The sequence below is a fragment of the Nelumbo lutea genome, chromosome 3 (assembly GCF_056320005.1).
Source record: "Nelumbo lutea isolate HS-2025 chromosome 3, American lotus-T2T, whole genome shotgun sequence".
NCBI classification, from domain to species: domain Eukaryota; kingdom Viridiplantae; phylum Streptophyta; class Magnoliopsida; order Proteales; family Nelumbonaceae; genus Nelumbo; species Nelumbo lutea.
In genome coordinates this window covers 12,778,357-12,796,933 of record NC_142686.1, presented here as the reverse complement: position 1 = coordinate 12,796,933, position 18,577 = coordinate 12,778,357, and the positions used below count along the sequence as shown (strand labels likewise).

The following is an 18,577-nucleotide window of genomic DNA, read 5'->3' as shown; positions in this document are numbered from 1 at the left end:
ATCCACGATTTGCACCATGAAACCAAAAATTTGAACCGATAAATGATAATGTTGTTGAAGTCTTTGATGGTAAATACGCCATATAAAATATAAACCAATAAAAAGTAAGGGGATGTTCTACAATAGTCTAGATCAAGTAGGCACAACATTGTAAGCACATTCGATGAGTACTTGGAAAATTTTTTGATACTTGTCCTTTAAAAGACCCACAACCTATCATTTGAAAAAGATTAAAAACAACGTTTGACTATTGCCAAAATATTTATTAAGTACTCATTGGACTTGCTTACTACATTGTACTTACTAGATCTGGTCCCGTTCTACAACATGAATGATTTTTCTTGTTGTTGGTTCCAAAAAAAATTGTTTTAAGACTCGAATTGTAGTACAGACCAGAATGCTCTCTAGGTCATGGTTTTACTAATCAATCAAGTGGTTTGCTTGTTCAACAAAACCCTCATTTAACTAAGACTGGAAAAGGCCACTAGTTCCTAGTTTTCACAGTTTGATTGTTTGGCCTAGACAATCTTAAAACATTGCCAAAAATAAAAACAAAAACCATCTAGTTTGAGAACATATTGTTTCTCAAAACAAAAACACACACACAAAAAAATGATCTTGGTTGTATATGTATTTTTGTTTTCAAAACTGAAGCCAAAAAGCGTGTTCTTGAATTATTTGTTTAAAAAAAAACATGTTTTCATCTAGTTATTTAATATCATATTCCATAAACTCATATAATTTTTACACTACAAAAACCATTATTTTAATGATTTTAAAAAATGTCGTATTTTCTGAAACAAAACCAACTTCTTTTTGCATTTGAAAACAAAAATTATAAAAACCTTTTTTTTTTTTTTTTTTTTTTTTGTTGCAGATGTGGTGATTAAAAAAAAACAAAAGAAAACGATTTCATGTTGTGGAACACCTCCTATATAAACTATATAATGTCTTTAAAATGATTGTTAATGTTTTAATTAACATGCAACAAATATTTAAAGTGCATCATAACTAGGCCATGTTTGGGAGTGCTTATGTTAAAAATAAGTGCTTACTAAATAACACTTATTTGCATTTGGCACACAAAATTTTCAGGTGCTTAGTTTAAAAACTAAGCACTTATTTTATATTGGGTGTTTGGTGGTCTTTTTCTCGATAAGCACTTGTGACTCTTTTGTCCTTCATTTTCTTTCAAATTTTCAAAATATCCAATCCAAAGTGAATGAATAAAAGTACATGCTTTGATGGAAGTGGTTTCGTAAAAGTGGTTTCATAAAAGTGTTTTTATAAAAGTACTTTCGTATTCATAAAAGTGTTTTTGTAAAAGTGCTTTTGTAAAAGTAACAATATTGAAAGGGCATAACTGGTATTCTAAAAATTTATTGGAGAAAGTTATGGGAGAAAACATTTGAATGAGTGTTTATTGTATGAGCACTTGAGAAAAAAGATGAAAAATTGGTTTTAAAAAATAAGCCATTGTTTTTCAAATAAGCACTTATTTCGGACTTATTTTCCAAAAACCAATAAGTGCTTAATATGCATAATAGTGTGGTCCCAGCCCAAACAAACACTTATTTTTAAGGACTCCCAAACACAACCTTAAGACTCATATACCAATTAACTAATGACACTGATATTTTATTTTGTTTTATTCATAAATTGGACTTTGAAACCCAAATATAAAATGAGATTAAGTAATCTGCAACCCAATGCAGAATTCTGAATGGCAGCCCCCTATATTCTGCTAGTAGCCCCCCTATAAACCTCATCCTGCCCATGAGTTTGACATCAATTCACAGTCATATGCATCCCCCTGTAGGGTGGGGCTACAAAATTCTGATCTGGACTGATCAGTCATTGTTGAACTCTCACCAAGTCCTGACATAGTGACATGGGGAAGAACAGAGTATGAAGCTCTTGAGGACTGAATTGTAAAAGAATAGCCCAAACCCGTGAATTCTGTACTACTTCTTCCTCTTCCAATATATGGGCCACGCTAATGACTCCAGTCCCATCCCATGAGAATCCCAGGTTGGCTTGCCTAGTCAATTTTAAGCGGAAGGCTTTATTTCTGTTCAACGCACGTTACTTTTGGTTGGACTGGACTGGGCCAATGCCTCATACAAACCCACCTTACTCAACTTGACACAGTTATTCATGTTTGTATATACAAATGCTAGTTATATAATTATGTATGTATTAATAATTTTGATTTTAAATGTTAAGATATTTTATTGTAACATGAGTATACTAGTATAGCACTCCTAAAGCACTAAAACCTTTTCCTCACTTCTTAGTTTAAAATACAAAAAAAAAAAAAAAAGCACAAGTAGAATGGTGTGGATTCCAGTTTAAAATCACGTTGTTTCCTAATCTAAGTTAGAAAGTTATATTACATTCTTTGAAGACAAATAAAATCCAATTTTAGCTTCCTAATTTAAATATCATCTACAATTTTGTGGGAATTTTCGGGTGTCCGATTCATCCTGACCCTAATAGGACCTGTTTATCAAAATCCTATAGAGTTTAGGATGTTTTTGGATTTTGACTCTAGGGTATCTAATACCCAATACCTGGTTTTATTTGACATAGGTAATATTTACTCCAAATATATCAAATTTGTTAACTTTTATAAGATATATATCATAAGCAAATTCATATTTTTTAATTACTAACATAATTATTTCATTATTAAATTTGAACTTCTATACATTAATTGAAACTAAAAATCATTTTTTCATATAAATGTAAATTAGTGGATTTCATAGATTCAATTTAATATTATATTCTTGAATATTTTGTAAACAGTTTTTTTTTTGTAGGTGATAAATATAATGTTGTTTAATATGGATTAAAATATTAACTAATAATTATAAAAACATATAAAGATTGTAATATATATCACACACAAAATTATAAATTTTAAGTACTAAGATAACTATTCTATTATTAATATTTTATTTGTATACATTTTTTTGGATTAAAAATTTTTCTTTTCATCTCCCTCCCACCACTCCAACCGTCAAGTTCCATTATGGCAGAAGATGAGTTTTTGGTCAGGCTTTAAGGGTGGAGGATGAAGAAAGGAGAAATCCTTTTCTGACGATATTTGGTCACATGGCTTCTCCGTCTATCACTATCCCATAACGTAACAACGTTGTTGTATAGCATCATTAAATCCTGATAATGGTACCAACCCAAATCTTCTGTATTCGTATTCCCTACTCCCACCCAAATCATTTCTGTTCCAGTTTCACCCCGTCATGCTCCTTAATGTCCCGTGTTGCTTACTGCCAAACACCACCGATGCCATCAAAACCCTGGTCATCCAAGCTCTTTGTTGGCATAGAATCGTCATCGTCGAGATGGCTGGAGACAACTACGTTGTTGCGCAAGCACTAGCTTGAGATGGCTTCTCCAACAAAGATGGTTAAGACAATTATTGGGAGGAGTACGAGGGCATTAACTCTAAAGATGCTCCATACTCATTGATAATCTTCTGGCGATGGGGAGGCGGAGGAGAATAAAGAGCTTCCAATTTTGGAGGGTGAGAATGGGAACTAGATGCTCTACTGCTCTAATTCTCCAAATACAATAGTTAAGGTGGTTGCTATTGCTGGAAATTGAAACAGACGGCGTTTCGTTTTCTCTCGGTGGGACAACAAGGACTGCAATCTCTTGCTTAGAAGAAAATGTTGGACTTTTACCTCCATGATTTACTAAATGCGAAGAGTGTTAAATGGGACCAAAACCTGGTTCACATTTTACACTCTCATGAATCCATCGGTGTAAATCTAAATTTACACAGCAAACTAACATAACCTTATGGGGGGTAGTTGTAATTATCAAATTTTGTAAAAATTTCGGTAATAATCAGAACTTCAAGGGAGGTTTTAGTAATTTATTCTAAAAAATTAAATAAAGTATTATATATAAAATCTATTCTATTTTTACTTGAACATGTGCATGACACACTCCCTTAAATTAGTAGAACAAACAAAAATACTTGTACTCAGGGTGAATGTTTTAAGATTAATGCTTGGATAGTGCATATCAAACAAGAGTGGTGCCTATAGCTCTCCTGTGATGACCGATGAATACGAAACAATAACTAGTATGGAATCGAAGAAAGGTGAACTTATTATTTATTATTACTATTATTATTTTGAAAGCAATAGGAGTACCATCACGAGGCCGACCAATCCAAGCCCAAGCCGACTTATATCCAAATGGTACCCAATAACTTATTGCTTTGTATACTCGGCAATTAGTGATTGAGTAGGTTTTTGAGTTGTTAGATGATATTCTGTGTGTTTTTTTTTTTTTTTTTCAAAGATTTTATGTTGAATATATTTAGGGATGGAAATTTGTGGCATTTTTTGGTACCTGACCATATAGGTATCAACTTCCAACCCATGTATATATTATTAAGTATGAGAAGATCTATGGTGCCGGGAAGACATAATATAAAGAATTTGACCAATCAAAAGCTCTAATAAATTTTAATAAAAAACATATAATTTGTTATCACTTTTATGATATGGGTTGATTGGTTATAAGTCCTTCCAGTATAGTAATCAAACCCTAATGAATATATTTTATAAAAAAGGGTTAAGCGAAATTTAAATCCTTCCCCCTTTATGTGTCCCATTGTAGACATCTTCACGGATAGCCTATCATACCATTTTTGCTTAAGAGGGACATCACATTTTAGTTATGTGATTATGAATTTAGAATATTGGTAGGAGAAACTATATAAATTTGAGACCAATGATGCTTAGATAAGTTTGAGAATGGAAAGGGCAATTTTCGCGAATACGGGGACTCGTCCTAAACTCCAAAAGAAAAAAAAAAAAAAGAAAAAGACAGCCCACAATGGTGGGCTCATGCAGTGATAAGTCTAGGTCTAGTTTGTTTAATTTGTTCCAACTCAAGGCCCAGTTAGGTTTAAAACGGCCCAAAATCGAAAGAGGTCCGGCCCACTTTAGTTATAGCGCTGTTTGGTTCAAACTTCAAATAGACAAATGGGTAGAACTTGAAATAGCTAGAACTCAGAAGAGCAGGAATGAATCAAATACAAGATTTCTTGACCTAGGGTTTCAGTTTCGTCTCCACTGCAGATATAATCATGCACACGCAATCGACCGCCGGCATCTACGGGAAGAGGGTTCCCGTGGGACCTTCCGAACAGTGTCGCACAGATTCAATTTACATCCATGAATCGCCACTTCTCTGTACCTTTTCCTGTATTAGGCAGCTGAGACCTACACGATATAGAAGATCAAAAAAACTTGGGAGGTAACTGACTGGCAAGCGAGTGCTCAGTCTACCGCCTGGCGTCTACCCAGTAGCCTATCAGTCATCATCTACTCTCTCTCTCTCTCACAGCGCGTGCACGATAGAGATAAGGGATCCGAAGATCAAACTCTCAGAGAAAGGGGGGAGTGGGGGGACTCGGGACTCGGGAGATGTCTTCAGTGTCAAGACTTTGGTCTTCAATGATCACTGATTCAATGGGGTCTGGGGGTTGGGGCCCATTCAACAAACATTCCCAGCTCCAGCAAAAGGAGTAGCGTAAGTTGTAGAACAACCTAATTCCCGTCCATCTGATTTGTAGACTTGCATCTGCAAAATCTTTACCTGGAACCTATTTCTATCTATCCACAGAATCCAATGTCTCTCGTGACCTCGGAAATTCTTCTACCACGGTCCCACTAAATCAATGCACCTGATTCTTCATAGACTGTAGATGCATGTTTAAACCATGGAAGTTATAATATAATAAAATTGAAGGAAAAGGGCAAAAGCAAAACAGAATTAACCACAAACACTAACCCAAGTTGAATAAATAACCGGATCCCTGACCAAATTCCGGGCATTGTCCCTTCTCCTCATAGTTCTTCCCCCTTTCTTTTCTCCATCTCTTTCCTTTCCCTCTCCCAGCCCCAACCCCAACCCCACCCCACTTCTCTGAAAAAATAAACTGAAAATTTATTTAAAATCTGTTTTCCTTTTATCTTTATTCATACATGTGTGATGATGGGCTGGGGCACTGGTTCGCCATGTCCATCTCGCCTCAAAATCCAGCCTTTTTGGGTCTCCGCATCTGTCTTCACCCTAACGACTCTCTTTTCTTCTTCTTCCTTAACTCGATTTCTTCCCTCTGTTTTGGTCTCGAATGCAAACCCTCGATCTTTCAGTTAATTCCTTCGTAAGTAATTCCAAGCCCCTCCGTCATTCGATCTCCCTCGATGACGTCCGAAGACGCCTCGGCGGCGATCCCCAATGAGGGATCTTCGCCCGAAGAGCAGCCGCGGAACAATAACAGCGAGAATAACAGCAAAAACAACAATAACGGCACCATAACCACCACCACCACTGCCAACAACAACAACAACCACACAGGCCGAAAAGAGCGTCCGCCACGCGCATGTACCTTTCGTTCCTCTGCTAGGCTTTACTCCTCTGCCCCCGCGGTCGAGCGCAAGCCTGGTCCGTCCAAGAAAGAGAAAGAAGAGCAACTTCAGCAGCAACAGCAGCAACAACAATGCAGCAAGATCATTACACCGCTCCTTAACGAGCCTCCGCCTTCGCAATTGCCGCGCTGGAATCTCCGGTCCATGTGGGAGTTAGCCTCCCTTCTTAACTTCTTACATGTGAGTGGTGAAAGTTTCTATCTTCTTTGTTTTTATTTTTTTTATTCTAGTTTTGCCGTTCTAGGGCTCAAGGTTGTTACTTTTTCTCCTCGTAGGTTTTTAGGCCGCTTTTGAATATTTCGGTAGAGTTCTCGGCGGAGGAGCTTGAAACTGCTTTAATCACCCCGAATAGTACTTTGGATGATATACACATACCTTTGTTAAAGGTTGGTACTTCGGTAGTAAAAAATGCAAAGTTCTTGTTTTTGGTATAAGAAGAACGATTATCTTCTTACGCCTGAACTCTCTCTTAGAGAAATAGTCCATGCGTTATGTTATGAGAAAGTTAAGTTCACGTGTCATAGGGTTATTTTTACTTCTTTTTCGTATGTTGTGATTATTCATTTGGTCTTTATCTAGCTCTTGTTGATACAGGTTCTCATGCGTTCTTAGTTCAATGTCCTTTCCAGTGCTAGTTCTTGAATTTAACGCTATTATTGTCATCACAACTTTTCCATCCATCTAGGGTGTCAGGAAGACATTTATGAAAATTCTAACAGTTGACTTCCTTAAGGTTTTGATTTTTTTTCTCTCATGTTTCCACAATTGTGTCTATCTATCATCAGTTCAAACTGTAACTTTACTATCTATTGTTTCTTGATGTGTTACCAGGATGTTTAATTTTGAATGTAAGAAGATTGAAAATGTTCATGAGTCACTGGCTCAATAAGAATGCACACATCAGTTAAAAGATTAAAACCTAACAGTAATGTGCAAATACCAAATTTATGTCAATTTTAAAAAGAACCACAATCCATGAGCTTTTCATGATAGGGTTTATGCGGCAATGTTAAATAAACCTTCTGATAAGAAAATAAAGAAATAATTAAATAAACCAAAATTTATGTAAGTCATTTCTTCACAAATCATAATAATATCATCTGTTTAGAAGGCAGTTACCTGAAACACAAAGTCATATGGATAAATATATTCTTTCTTACATGATAACTTGGAACTTTGATGTGAAACAAGAGCTGTCTAAATAAATACATTTAGTTGCAATAGATGTGGAAGCTTCACAAGGGAAAATGGCTGGTCCATTGGGAGTTGAGATACATGATTGGAGAAGCAAAGCACCTATAAGTTAATGAAAGCATTATATGATGCTGGGCTCTCAAGGGAACAGGGTTCTTGACTTGCATGTATTGTTTCCTCTTACATGAATGTACATTTTCCTCATATTAATAATTATTTAGTTACTAATCCCAAAAAAGTGAAAGATGCAAAAGTTTACATACAAGCTGTAATGTGTAATTGCATACTGAATACCTATGAAACTACTAAAAATTAACACTGAATATCTTTGAAACCTTCCACCTGCAAACAAGCACCTATAAGTTAATGAAAGCATTATATGATGTTGGGCTCTCAAGGGAACAGGGTTCTTGACTTGCATGTATTGTTTCCTCTTACATGAATGTACATTTTCCTCATATTAATAATTATTTAGTTACTAATCCCAAAAAAGTGGAAGATGCAAAAGTTTACATACAAGCTGTAATGTGTAATTGCATACTGAATACCTATGAAACTACTAAAAATTAACACTGAATATCTTTGAAACCTTCCACCTGCAAACAAGCACCTATAAGTTAATGAAAGCATTATATGATGTTGGGCTCTCAAGGGAACAGGGTTCTTGACTTGCATGTATTGTTTCCTCTTACATGAATGTACATTTTCCTCATATTAATAATTATTTAGTTACTAATCCCAAAAAAGTGGAAGATGCAAAAGTTTACATACAAGCTGTAATGTGTAATTGCATACTGAATACCTATGAAACTACTAAAAATTAACACTGAATATCTTTGAAACCTTCCACCTGCAAACAAACATCACTCATTTAGACTGAAAAGTTTGGATGCCCAAATTTGTTGGTAGAAGCAAAAATGCCATCTTAATAGCTGCTTCCAACTTGTTCAGTGAGAAGGCCACCTTTACTAAACTTGTTGGCTACTATAAGCATGTGGCCACTAATGGGGTTAGGTATAGGCTGCATGGTTCATATTTGTCAGTAAAATTATACGTGGTAATTGCCCTTCAGGCGATAATTGTATTTGTGCATTTGGTAATGGATGTGCATATTTCTCAATATGCATTTTCTCTTTTACTTGTCATCCAACATGTTTTGACAAGTCAACATATGCATCAGATTACATTTGCAATATGATTCATTTAAATATTTGGGAATTCTGGTGATGTCTTGTTTTTGGATTTGAATGACATTCAAAGAGGCTTTTAATGGGAGCTTTTATGTTATTATATGTTTTTTTCTTTTTAACTAGGGTGTATTAACTTATCAAGTTGAGTCCATCTCCTGCCTCTGGTCATTTACTTTAGGAATACGAAACATGACAATATGGGAAAATACTCCCATGTTTGATGCTTTTGCATGATGATCATCTGAAAAATTTGCTAGCGTACTTTTGCCTAGATCCTTGGTAAGCGCTTGATGGGTTGTTGCAATGCTATATAAATTTTCTGGCTCTTTTATGAAATTACTGACTTCTAAATGCTTGTTTGGAGACATCGATAGAAATGGACACATAGTCTGAATTTGATGAAATTTCTGGAGTTTTTGGCTTTAGAAAGAAAAATGGGTTATAGGATTAATAATTTCGCAGTTTGATGGTTGAAGCCAGACTGTAACAATAATCATCTGGCACCAAGTTATAAGTTACAATGTCAGTGCTATAATGATTTTATGTTAAGTGTCTTCCCTAAATGACACTGGAATCTTCCATATGGAAACTTAGTGAACTTCTCCTTACTCTTTATCAATGGATAAAATTTTAGCCAATCATTTGGTTAAGTGCTCAAATAAAACCTCTTTATTGAACAACTTTTATATTAATGAGTTAAAACTTTGGGTGGCTATTATTGACTAGGCAGAACTCCAATACGAGGTTGGGTACTTGACTGATGTGGACTGTGGGATTGGATGCATCTGATTGAGCATATCTCCTATATGATAGATGGTCCGGGTTACCCACCTGATTTTGTCCATATGGTATAAATAAGTTGGGTCATATGGGAGAAACTCCATACTTGACCTGATTAAGGGACCCTTTTTCTTCTCTCTCCCAATATGTGTTTGTAGTACATACATGTAGTCATGTATATAAGGTTTGGATAAAAAACAATTATAAAGATAAAAAGTAGAGAAGAAATTGGAAAGCTATGCCTATGCGTTATGCCTCATGCGTCTCATGCATGCACCTCATGCAAAACTTGTACAAAAAGACAAAAGAAATAAAAAAAAGAAAAAAAGAAAAGAAAACAAAGGAAAGGAAAAGAAAGGGAAGGGAAAGAAAGAAAGAAAGAGAAGAAAAAAAGAGAAAAAGAAAGAAAAGAAAAGGGAAGGGAAGGTATATATAAAAAAAGGGAAGGGAAGGTATATATAAAAAAAAAGTGAAGGGAAGGAGGTTGCTTCTTCGTTCTTCCTCCTCCCCCTCCTTATTCCTTCTCATTCTCCTCTTAAGGAGGCTTAGACCTCCTTGTGATCGGGAGGCTTATGCCTCTTATGTTCTGAACTACTCTTCGTACCTCCAGGTAGTGGTCCTAGTGGAATGCCTTGTGTCACGCCTCCATGTTTTGAAACATTGTGAGACAGTTATTAGGATCAGTTTGGTTGTATAGCTTAGGATGGGGCTTTATTAAAGAAAGGAAGCATCAAAGACCCTATTAGTTGGAGAGCATGTGAAAATCCTTTTAATAATTAAAAAGTAATAGACATCACCACACACATGTTCATTTTTAACTAGGTAGGCTGTTCTCCTTATTATAGCTTTTCCATTCACAAATTGGAATGAGTCATTTAGGTTAAATATAAGATGATGGATCTCTAATGGTGTTGGGCAAACCTGAAAAGATACTTCTCCTGATGGGTTTATTGCAGAAAAATTAATTTAGCTTCATGATGCTGAGAGGCTCTGGATATTTTTGCATTCCCACATGATCAATATTTGTTTCATCATTCCCATCAGGATGTCATTCTTTCTTTGTCAAGTGGTTTTGGACGAGGCAGGCATCACCTTTATCCTTTAAAGAGATTTTCTCAGATTCAATATTGCACTGCTGCACTTTCTGGTAGTGCTTATCTCTTTGTTGCCGGGATGCTCATATGTGCATTTTTGATATTCAACAGGAAGTTGTAATTTGTATTATTGTAGAGGTTTAGTAGTTGTGTCTTTGCAGTTTTTGGACATGCTTCTATTGGCCAGTTGGCAGGTGTCTATCTTTAGTATTTTACTTCTCTGCTTGTTTTAGAATTTGTACAAGGTGCCTCGAGGTGAGACTCATGCATTCTGAACTGTGGTTCATGCTAAGAAAAAGAAGCTTAGACCTCCTTTTGCAGCTTACTACTCTTGAGGAGGCTTAGACCTTCTTGCATTCAGGTTGATAACTCATACATTCTGAACTGTGCCTCATGCCTCCAGGTAATGGAATGGCTCAAATCGTACCTCCATGTTTTAAGAAATTGCTCCTGTGTGCAAATTACCATTTTTTTTGCTGGGATTTCATGGAAAGAAACAATCCAAAAGGATAAGTAGTCAATAATCAATCAGAAAGGAAATACATCTGTTAAACCTTAATACTGCATTGCTGTGTTGCATGCACTTTCAAACATTTTAACTTATCTTTGAATGTTTTGTTTTGTTTATTAGTCTATTGTGGTTCGTTTGTTGACACAAGAGTTCACTTATATGTGCTTTACTATGCTTACATTTCTGTTCTTGCATATGGTTGTAGTTCATTTTAATACATAAAATGTTTACTTCTAATCAGTGGTCTCTCTCTCTCTCTCTCTATCCACCTTATGATTCTCTATTGCAATATGACCTGTTCTAGTGAAGCTACTTGGCATGTATAAGTATAATTTGAGGAAACTTTTGTATGCTTTATAGTGTGGAAGAAGCAGTACTAGTACTTGTTTTACACATCAATCATGTTTTGATGCACTTGTAGGCTATTCCTCCTGTTACACGCATGGCACTAGGGCGTGCTACTTGGGTTACAGTGTTATGCAGAAAATTGAGGGACTGGTGGCATTGGGTATGCAATTCTAGTACTCTTCTTTTTTCCCACTCTCCTGTCATTTGTCCATGCTGCAACATGCAGGATGCAATTTTCTTTGAATGTTTGAGCTTACATTGCCTTGTACTTTATCACAGGTTGCTGAGGGTGAGCTACCAATTATAGCATCGCATGGGTGAGTAATATATTATACACAAAGTATACAAATATGCTAATACTCTTACCCCCACATTAACATGCATATAATGTTAATTTTGTTAAGGATGGAGGTTGAAGTATACAAGACATTAGATCCTGGGACTCGTGCAGTGATTTTGAAAGCACTTTGTGACATCCGTGTAGAGGTATTATTACATCCGGAATTAATCCTTATGGTTTATGCTCTACCCAAATGTCTACTTTTGGCCCTGCTTTTTGTCCGAAAATTATTGACTGATATGACAAATTCTTCTCAAACCCTTAGTCGGTTCTTCTAGTTATTTTTATCATTGTGTGCGTATGTGTATGCGGGCATGTAAAGATTGAAATGGTTGACCCTTGCTCCTCATTTTGCAGCAAGAAGATATCCGGAATTATATTGATAACTCTATAAAGCATGGTGTTCAGCTTTCAGGATTTCGTAAAGAACGAATTGGTGGTGATTCACATGGGGTTTCATATTGGTAAATTAAATAAATGTGAAATTTAACCTTTTTAACATTCTGATATCAAGCATAATTAACAAAATTTGGTGCAAAGATTTCATATTTTGTTTGATGGATTGTGATGCTTATATGATGTGCATTTCTCATTTGCGTAGGTATGAAGATGATCCTATTGTTGGTCATCGGCTCTATCGGGAGATTAGAAAAATTGAGGTAAAAAAGCCAAAGGGAAGGGGGATGCCATCCTCTCCGATCATATCTTGCCAGTGGGAAACAGTTGCAACCAACTTAGATGAATTCCAAGAAGTTTCAGTAAGTTCTAGTTTTGATTTTTCTTCTTATTGTTTATTTTTGTTGACAATGTGATGCTACTGCTGGACATTCTATCTCATGAGAACTGTTGAGTTTTGAGTATAGTTTCATATAGGGAAAATTACCCACAATTAACTTGTTTATAAATTGTGGACAGCCTGCTTGATGCAAGCTTGAAAGACCTGAGAATGCCTTTTTTTAACCCCAATGCAAGAACAACCATCTCTTTTTTCCAATGACCAAAGTTCCCTGTCTATAGAGTTAAGATGAGCTTTTCTTATGTATGGAGTTAATTTCAACTTGTACCTTCAATAATGGCAATACACATCATGGTGGAAAATAATTTGGTTGTAGAGAACAGAGATAATGGTAATTGTAGAGACAAAAATGGTTGTGGCCAATGGAATTGCAACTAGTTATTTAAGACTACTTTTTAATAAAAAATGAGAGGAGAAATGTTGTAGTGCAACAAACCAGGCAGAATTTCTTGGTTCCTATGATTTGACTTCATTGATTAAAGAACTTGTCTGATTATATAACTTGATCTGTTGTGCCTTTTTTGGAGAAAAGATCACTTTTTCTTCTATCTACCTTGACAACAAGGTTTTAAATTCATAAATAAATTACAATAGTTGCACAGCTCCATTGAGTAACAGTAACAGAAGAACTGCACATTTCCCCTCTTGACCAAAGGACCAATTATTTCATAAATAAATAAATAAATCTATTTCTCAAGAAATTCATAAAGAATGAGCTGGCAAAATCCATAGTAGTTGACTTTAAATTAAGTATCTAAACTCATAAAAGTCATCACAAATTTCCTAAGGGAAGCCATATGTCTCCATAATTACTGTGGTTTGTGGAACATCCACTTCATTCCTTGGCTGAGAATATGGTACTTGTTGAATTTCTCTTAAGAACTTCCAGACCTGTTGCCAACTCAAGTTCTTTGAAATCTCAATTTCTGTTTTTATATTTTTCCTAGGTGGGGGCGGGGGTGGGGGTGGGGGAGAAGACATACACATGATATTTCTTGTATAACATTTGATGACCTGTATTGCTCAGGTCTCAGAATGAATTTTTATCCATTAAAACATTAGTCTGTGCAGAATAAGGACAAGTTGCTAGGTATGGTATTACTCTCAATGGGAAGGGCATCGCTACTTCTACAAGGAAGCTTTAGGTTTTATTGTGCTTTTGTCAGACTTAACTGGTAAACGTAGGATCTTTGAGGCTTGATTTCATGATAAAAACAAATAATCAAAAGGTTGTTCAGGATATCTATTTTATGCATTTTCTCTAGATGAATATTTGATGATTCCAATAAACATTGAGATGTAAAAAACTGGGAAGTGGAAGGGGGCTCATTATTGGTCATCTCTTGGGCTAAGCAAGTAAACTCAGCACCATGAAAGTATAGATTCGCATTCAGGGAGATTGACTTACTGGCTAAGAGCTTTAACTCTACATTTGGGTGGACTAAAAGGACAGCAAATGGATTGGCAGACGCTCTAGCCAAAAAAGTAGTTGATAGGCCTTCTTTATTTTGGGCAAAACCATAGCTGGCTCTGTTAAAAAAGAGGGTTGATTATCCTTGTATTCTGGGACATTTCAATATTGTTATACTCTGGAAAGTACTTGTAATCTGTTAATTAAATTAATAAAAAAAAATATGGGAACATTTTGAACCTTCCACAGTTTCCTAGAAATGATGCAAGTGGGAGCAAGTTTTGAAAAAAAAATTATTCTAAATATGTGTGTTTTCCTTCACTGCTATCGGTTATTGATGGCTATATTTTGCTTTACCACTCAAATCGAGTTGAGCCGCCTCATCATATCTGTAGAGATTTAGAACAATAATGTGGTCACCATTGTTGCATGCCTATTTATATTGCTGTTAGTATGCTAGCTGGATTAGTTGGTACTTATTCTCTTTTATTTTTAGCTTATGTAAGCAGTAGGGTTAATACTGGTTTTTTACCTTGTTTTAAATCATTAATATAAATAGTTGGGTGGGGCGACAATCTTAGTTATGACCCACACTCTTCTCTGAATCTTTTCTCCTCTTCGTGTTCTCTCTTCTTCTTCTCCTCTTTTCTTCTTTTTCTTTTATTCTCTGCATTATTTCTTGTTTAATTCAGATCTAAACTAAGACTGATTGTAGTCTTACTAGACAACTTGGTATCAGAGCCAACCTAGGGTTTCTCATGTGAGTCTAATCAGGCCAATTGCATGAGAACTTCCTAGGTTTGGAAGTTTTAGCAAAAATAAGTCAATTGGCTGGTTCTTGGAGACTGCTGGTGGAGTGCAGCAGATGTCCAAGGGATTGTAGAGCCTTGGAAGGTGTCCAGTGATCAGGAAGATTTAGAGGAAAGAAAGAAAATTCAAGATTAGGGTTCAGACTGTGGATTGGAGGTGGTGGCTAGACTTTTCTGGGTAAGTTTCAATTTGTTTTTGAGATAGACTTCAATCAGAATTTGATTTGAGTAATCTGGAAGGAGCGGTGAAGTTTTCTATTTTCTCTGAATTTTTTACGGTTTTTTCTGACCTACGACTGGTTCTCAGATTTAAACCCTAAATTTATGACTGTTATTAGTTTCTGGGTAATAGTTAGACCTGTCTCAGTAGTTCAGATTGAGTGATATTAGTATCTAGAAGTTTGTTAGGCTTGTTCCAATATTTCTGGGTGATTGCTAGACCTATTTCAACCTTCTAGGTCGGCTGTTAGCAATTTCTGGGTGTAATTACATATGTTTCAGCATTAAAGGGGTTTCCTTTTGATAAATTTCTTGAAAGAGATGGCAGTGTTAAGATGTGCTGAATAGGGGTAGTTTAGTCTTTTTCTGTTTATTAAGTAACTTGCTTATGTGGCAGTGTTATTAGAGTTACTCTACCCCACACTTAAGTAAGGTCATTTCTGTCTTTGTAACTATGATTAGAACCTAATATAGATTAAGGGGGTCGACTGAATGGGTAATCCATCAGATTTTCAACAGACCCTTCTTCTTCTTCTCTTCTTCTTCTTCTTCGTCTTCTTCCTGTTCGGACTACTGTAGCAACAGTCAAAACATGGATTCAGAGCAATGCTCCTGACCTAAATCAGTTGGTAAAGCACCTTAGCACTGTTCGTGACTCTTCACTTTCGTTTCTGATCAATCGATGGAGAGAACTGGTTCGCCCTAGGTCAGAAACAGTACAGCTTGTCTCTCTGCTGCGCATAACCTTCTTCAACAAGGAAGGTGACTTCAATAGTGAATGGTTGCTTGATATTCTCAAAGGAAGGTCGGTTCTCTCTTCTTCTAGTGTTGCTTATATTTCTGGGTAGAAACCCTACAAGAAGCTGTTGTACTGAGTGGAACCTAGAGAACTGGGTTCATTGTTGCCCTAGGAAGGGCTGTGTGTGCAGTAGCCGAATGTGTAGGGCTGCTGTAAGTTGTTGTGTAATAGCCGAATGTGTAGGGCTGCTGTAAGTTGCTGTGTAATGCCCTCTTGATATGGTATAAGGTAGAATGCTGTAAGTTGTTGTAGGGCAGTAGCTGAGTGGTATAAGGTAGAATGCAGTGACCTTGCCGAACTCCTTGTGGTTGTGTAATGCCCTCTTAAGTGTGTTAAATAAGTCTGAACTGGGTGCAACAGATTTGACTGTGTTGTGGTGCTTGAGTGGTTGTAAGAGGGCCTCTACTTGTGATTAGTGAATGTAAACTGATGCTTATGTGAGACATAAGTGTGTGAAGTCAGCAGTAGTGTGAATAAGAACAAGTGTGTGAAGTCAGCAGTGGTGTTTAGAGGCTGCAATAGGGGCTGAAATATCAAACTGTGAACAACATCAATCAGCTTGTAGCTGAGAAGTAAAGTTAGAGACAACTGTGAAAAGGTACAATGGCAACAATAGGAGATAGCTACAATGATAAAAAACCTAGTGTAGTAATTTCTTCCGACTACCTAGGAGTACAAATGACCTCAATTAAGCTAAATGGGGAGAACTGTGTTCCATGGGCTAAATCCGTGGAAGTTTTTCTCAAGGCAAAGAAGAAAGCAAAGCATGTTAGAGGTGAGAAGCCACCGGTTGACTCTCCAGGGTTTGATGATTGGGAACAAGAAGATGCTCAAATCATGACTTGGCTATGGAATAGTATGGAACCCAAAATCAGTGCCAATTTCATGTTCCTTGATACGACTAAGGATATATGGGAGCATGCTAAGAAGCTATATTCTAGACAAGATAACACAACAAGAGTATATCAACTGTATTAGGAGTACTTTGATTTGCAACAAGGAACCAAAACACTAGAAGAGTATTATGCCTGCATGAAGAATATAAGGAATGAACTCTGTCTATCATCCCCTTACTCCAGATATTTAAGTTCAGCAACAGCAAAGGGAGCAACTAGATGTTACAAGATTTTTAGTGGGGCTGAAGTCGGAATATGAACTAGTTAGAGCTCAAATATTGGGGGGCTCTACTCTTCCTACACTTGAGGAAGTATTCTCAAGACTTCGTAGAATCTCTTTGGGCCAGATAGAGAATCCCACACAGTATGATAGATCAACACTTGTGACAGCTAGAGGTGGTGGACATAGTACAAGAGGGGGAGGTCATTCCAGAGGGGGCCGTGGCAATTCCATGATTGGTAAGGGTGGCCGTGACTCAGGGGGAGGCCGTGGCAGAGGAAAAAATAACTCTACAAGGAAGTGTACTCATTGTGGTAGGGATGGACACACAGTGAATTTCTGTTATAATCTACATGGCCCTCCCTCTAAATGGGCTAATCATGCTGTAGCAGGCGAGGTTGCTATTAGTGACAGTAAACTGGCAGACCTAACTCCTTCCACATCTACATCTACTTCTGGGAGGGAGATGGTGAGTGTTCCGCGTGATGAGTATGAACGGTTCTTTCGAACTACTTCACAACATACCACTGCCACATATGCCCAATCAGGTATCGCTTGCATGTCATCTAAAACTCCTTCATGGATTATTGACTCTGGAGCCTCAGATCATATGACCGGGACTCCAGGTGTGTTCTCTTCTCTTGCTGAAACCTCCACACCACAAATTGTTACATTTGCCAATGGGTCCTCATCTCCCATCTGTGGTGTTGGTAATGTTGACTTGGCTTCTGTCCCTTTATCATCTGTTTTATACGTACCTAAGTTTCCATTCAAATTTATGTCTGTTAGTAAAATAACCAAAGCTCTTAACTGTTCTGTTACCTTCTTTCCTTCCACTTGTGTTTTTCAGGATCTCAAGACGGGGAAGAAGATTGGTGGGGGGCATGAAGCTGGTGGATTGTATTACCTTGACGGCGGTGGATCTTCAATTGCACTTCAGACTTCCCTTACTCCTCTACAATGGCATTGTCGACTGGGACATCCATCTCTCAAGGTTCTCAAGATGTTGGTTCCATCAGAGTCAATTGTCAGTTTTACAATGTGAGTCATGTCAGTTTGGTAAACACCGTCGTGTGTCCTTCAGTCCAAGAGTTGAGAGTTGTATGTTGAGTCATTTTTCTTTGGTTCACTCAGATGTTTGGGGTCTGATCAAAATAGAGTCTTATAATGGTTACAAGTATTTTGTCTCCTTTATTGATGGATTTACTTAATGAAAGAAAGAAGTGAATTATTTTCCATTTTTCAAAAATTCCATACTGAAATACGCACACAATTTGGTGTTCCAATCAAAGTTCTCCGTTCAGATAATGGTCGTGAATACATTCTTACTGCATTTCAACAGTATTTAGAACAACATGACATTATTCATCAAACCTCATGTGCTTTCACCCCTCAACAAAATGGGGTGGCTGAACGGAAGAATCGTCATCTTCTTGAAATTGCTCGGTCTATGCTTCACAACATGCATGTTCCTAAACGGTTTTGGGGTGATGC

At 36.7% G+C, this 18,577-nt stretch overlaps 1 protein-coding gene across 1 annotated transcript in view; it reads left to right on the top strand.

Annotated features, from left to right (window-relative positions):
* The first annotated feature begins 5,101 nt into the window (after window positions 1-5,101).
* LOC148863015 (DDT domain-containing protein DDR4-like) overlaps window positions 5,102-18,577 on the top strand; it is a 31,971-nt gene continuing 18,495 nt past the window's right edge. Inside the window, exons 1-7 of the mRNA XM_088978977.1 lie at window positions 5,102-6,656; window positions 6,752-6,862; window positions 11,667-11,753; window positions 11,873-11,910; window positions 11,998-12,079; window positions 12,291-12,397; window positions 12,535-12,691. Coding sequence (XP_088835103.1) covers window positions 6,252-6,656; window positions 6,752-6,862; window positions 11,667-11,753; window positions 11,873-11,910; window positions 11,998-12,079; window positions 12,291-12,397; window positions 12,535-12,691 — 987 coding nt within the window. The 5' untranslated portion in view covers window positions 5,102-6,251. The remainder of the gene's footprint in view (window positions 6,657-6,751; window positions 6,863-11,666; window positions 11,754-11,872; window positions 11,911-11,997; window positions 12,080-12,290; window positions 12,398-12,534; window positions 12,692-18,577) is intronic.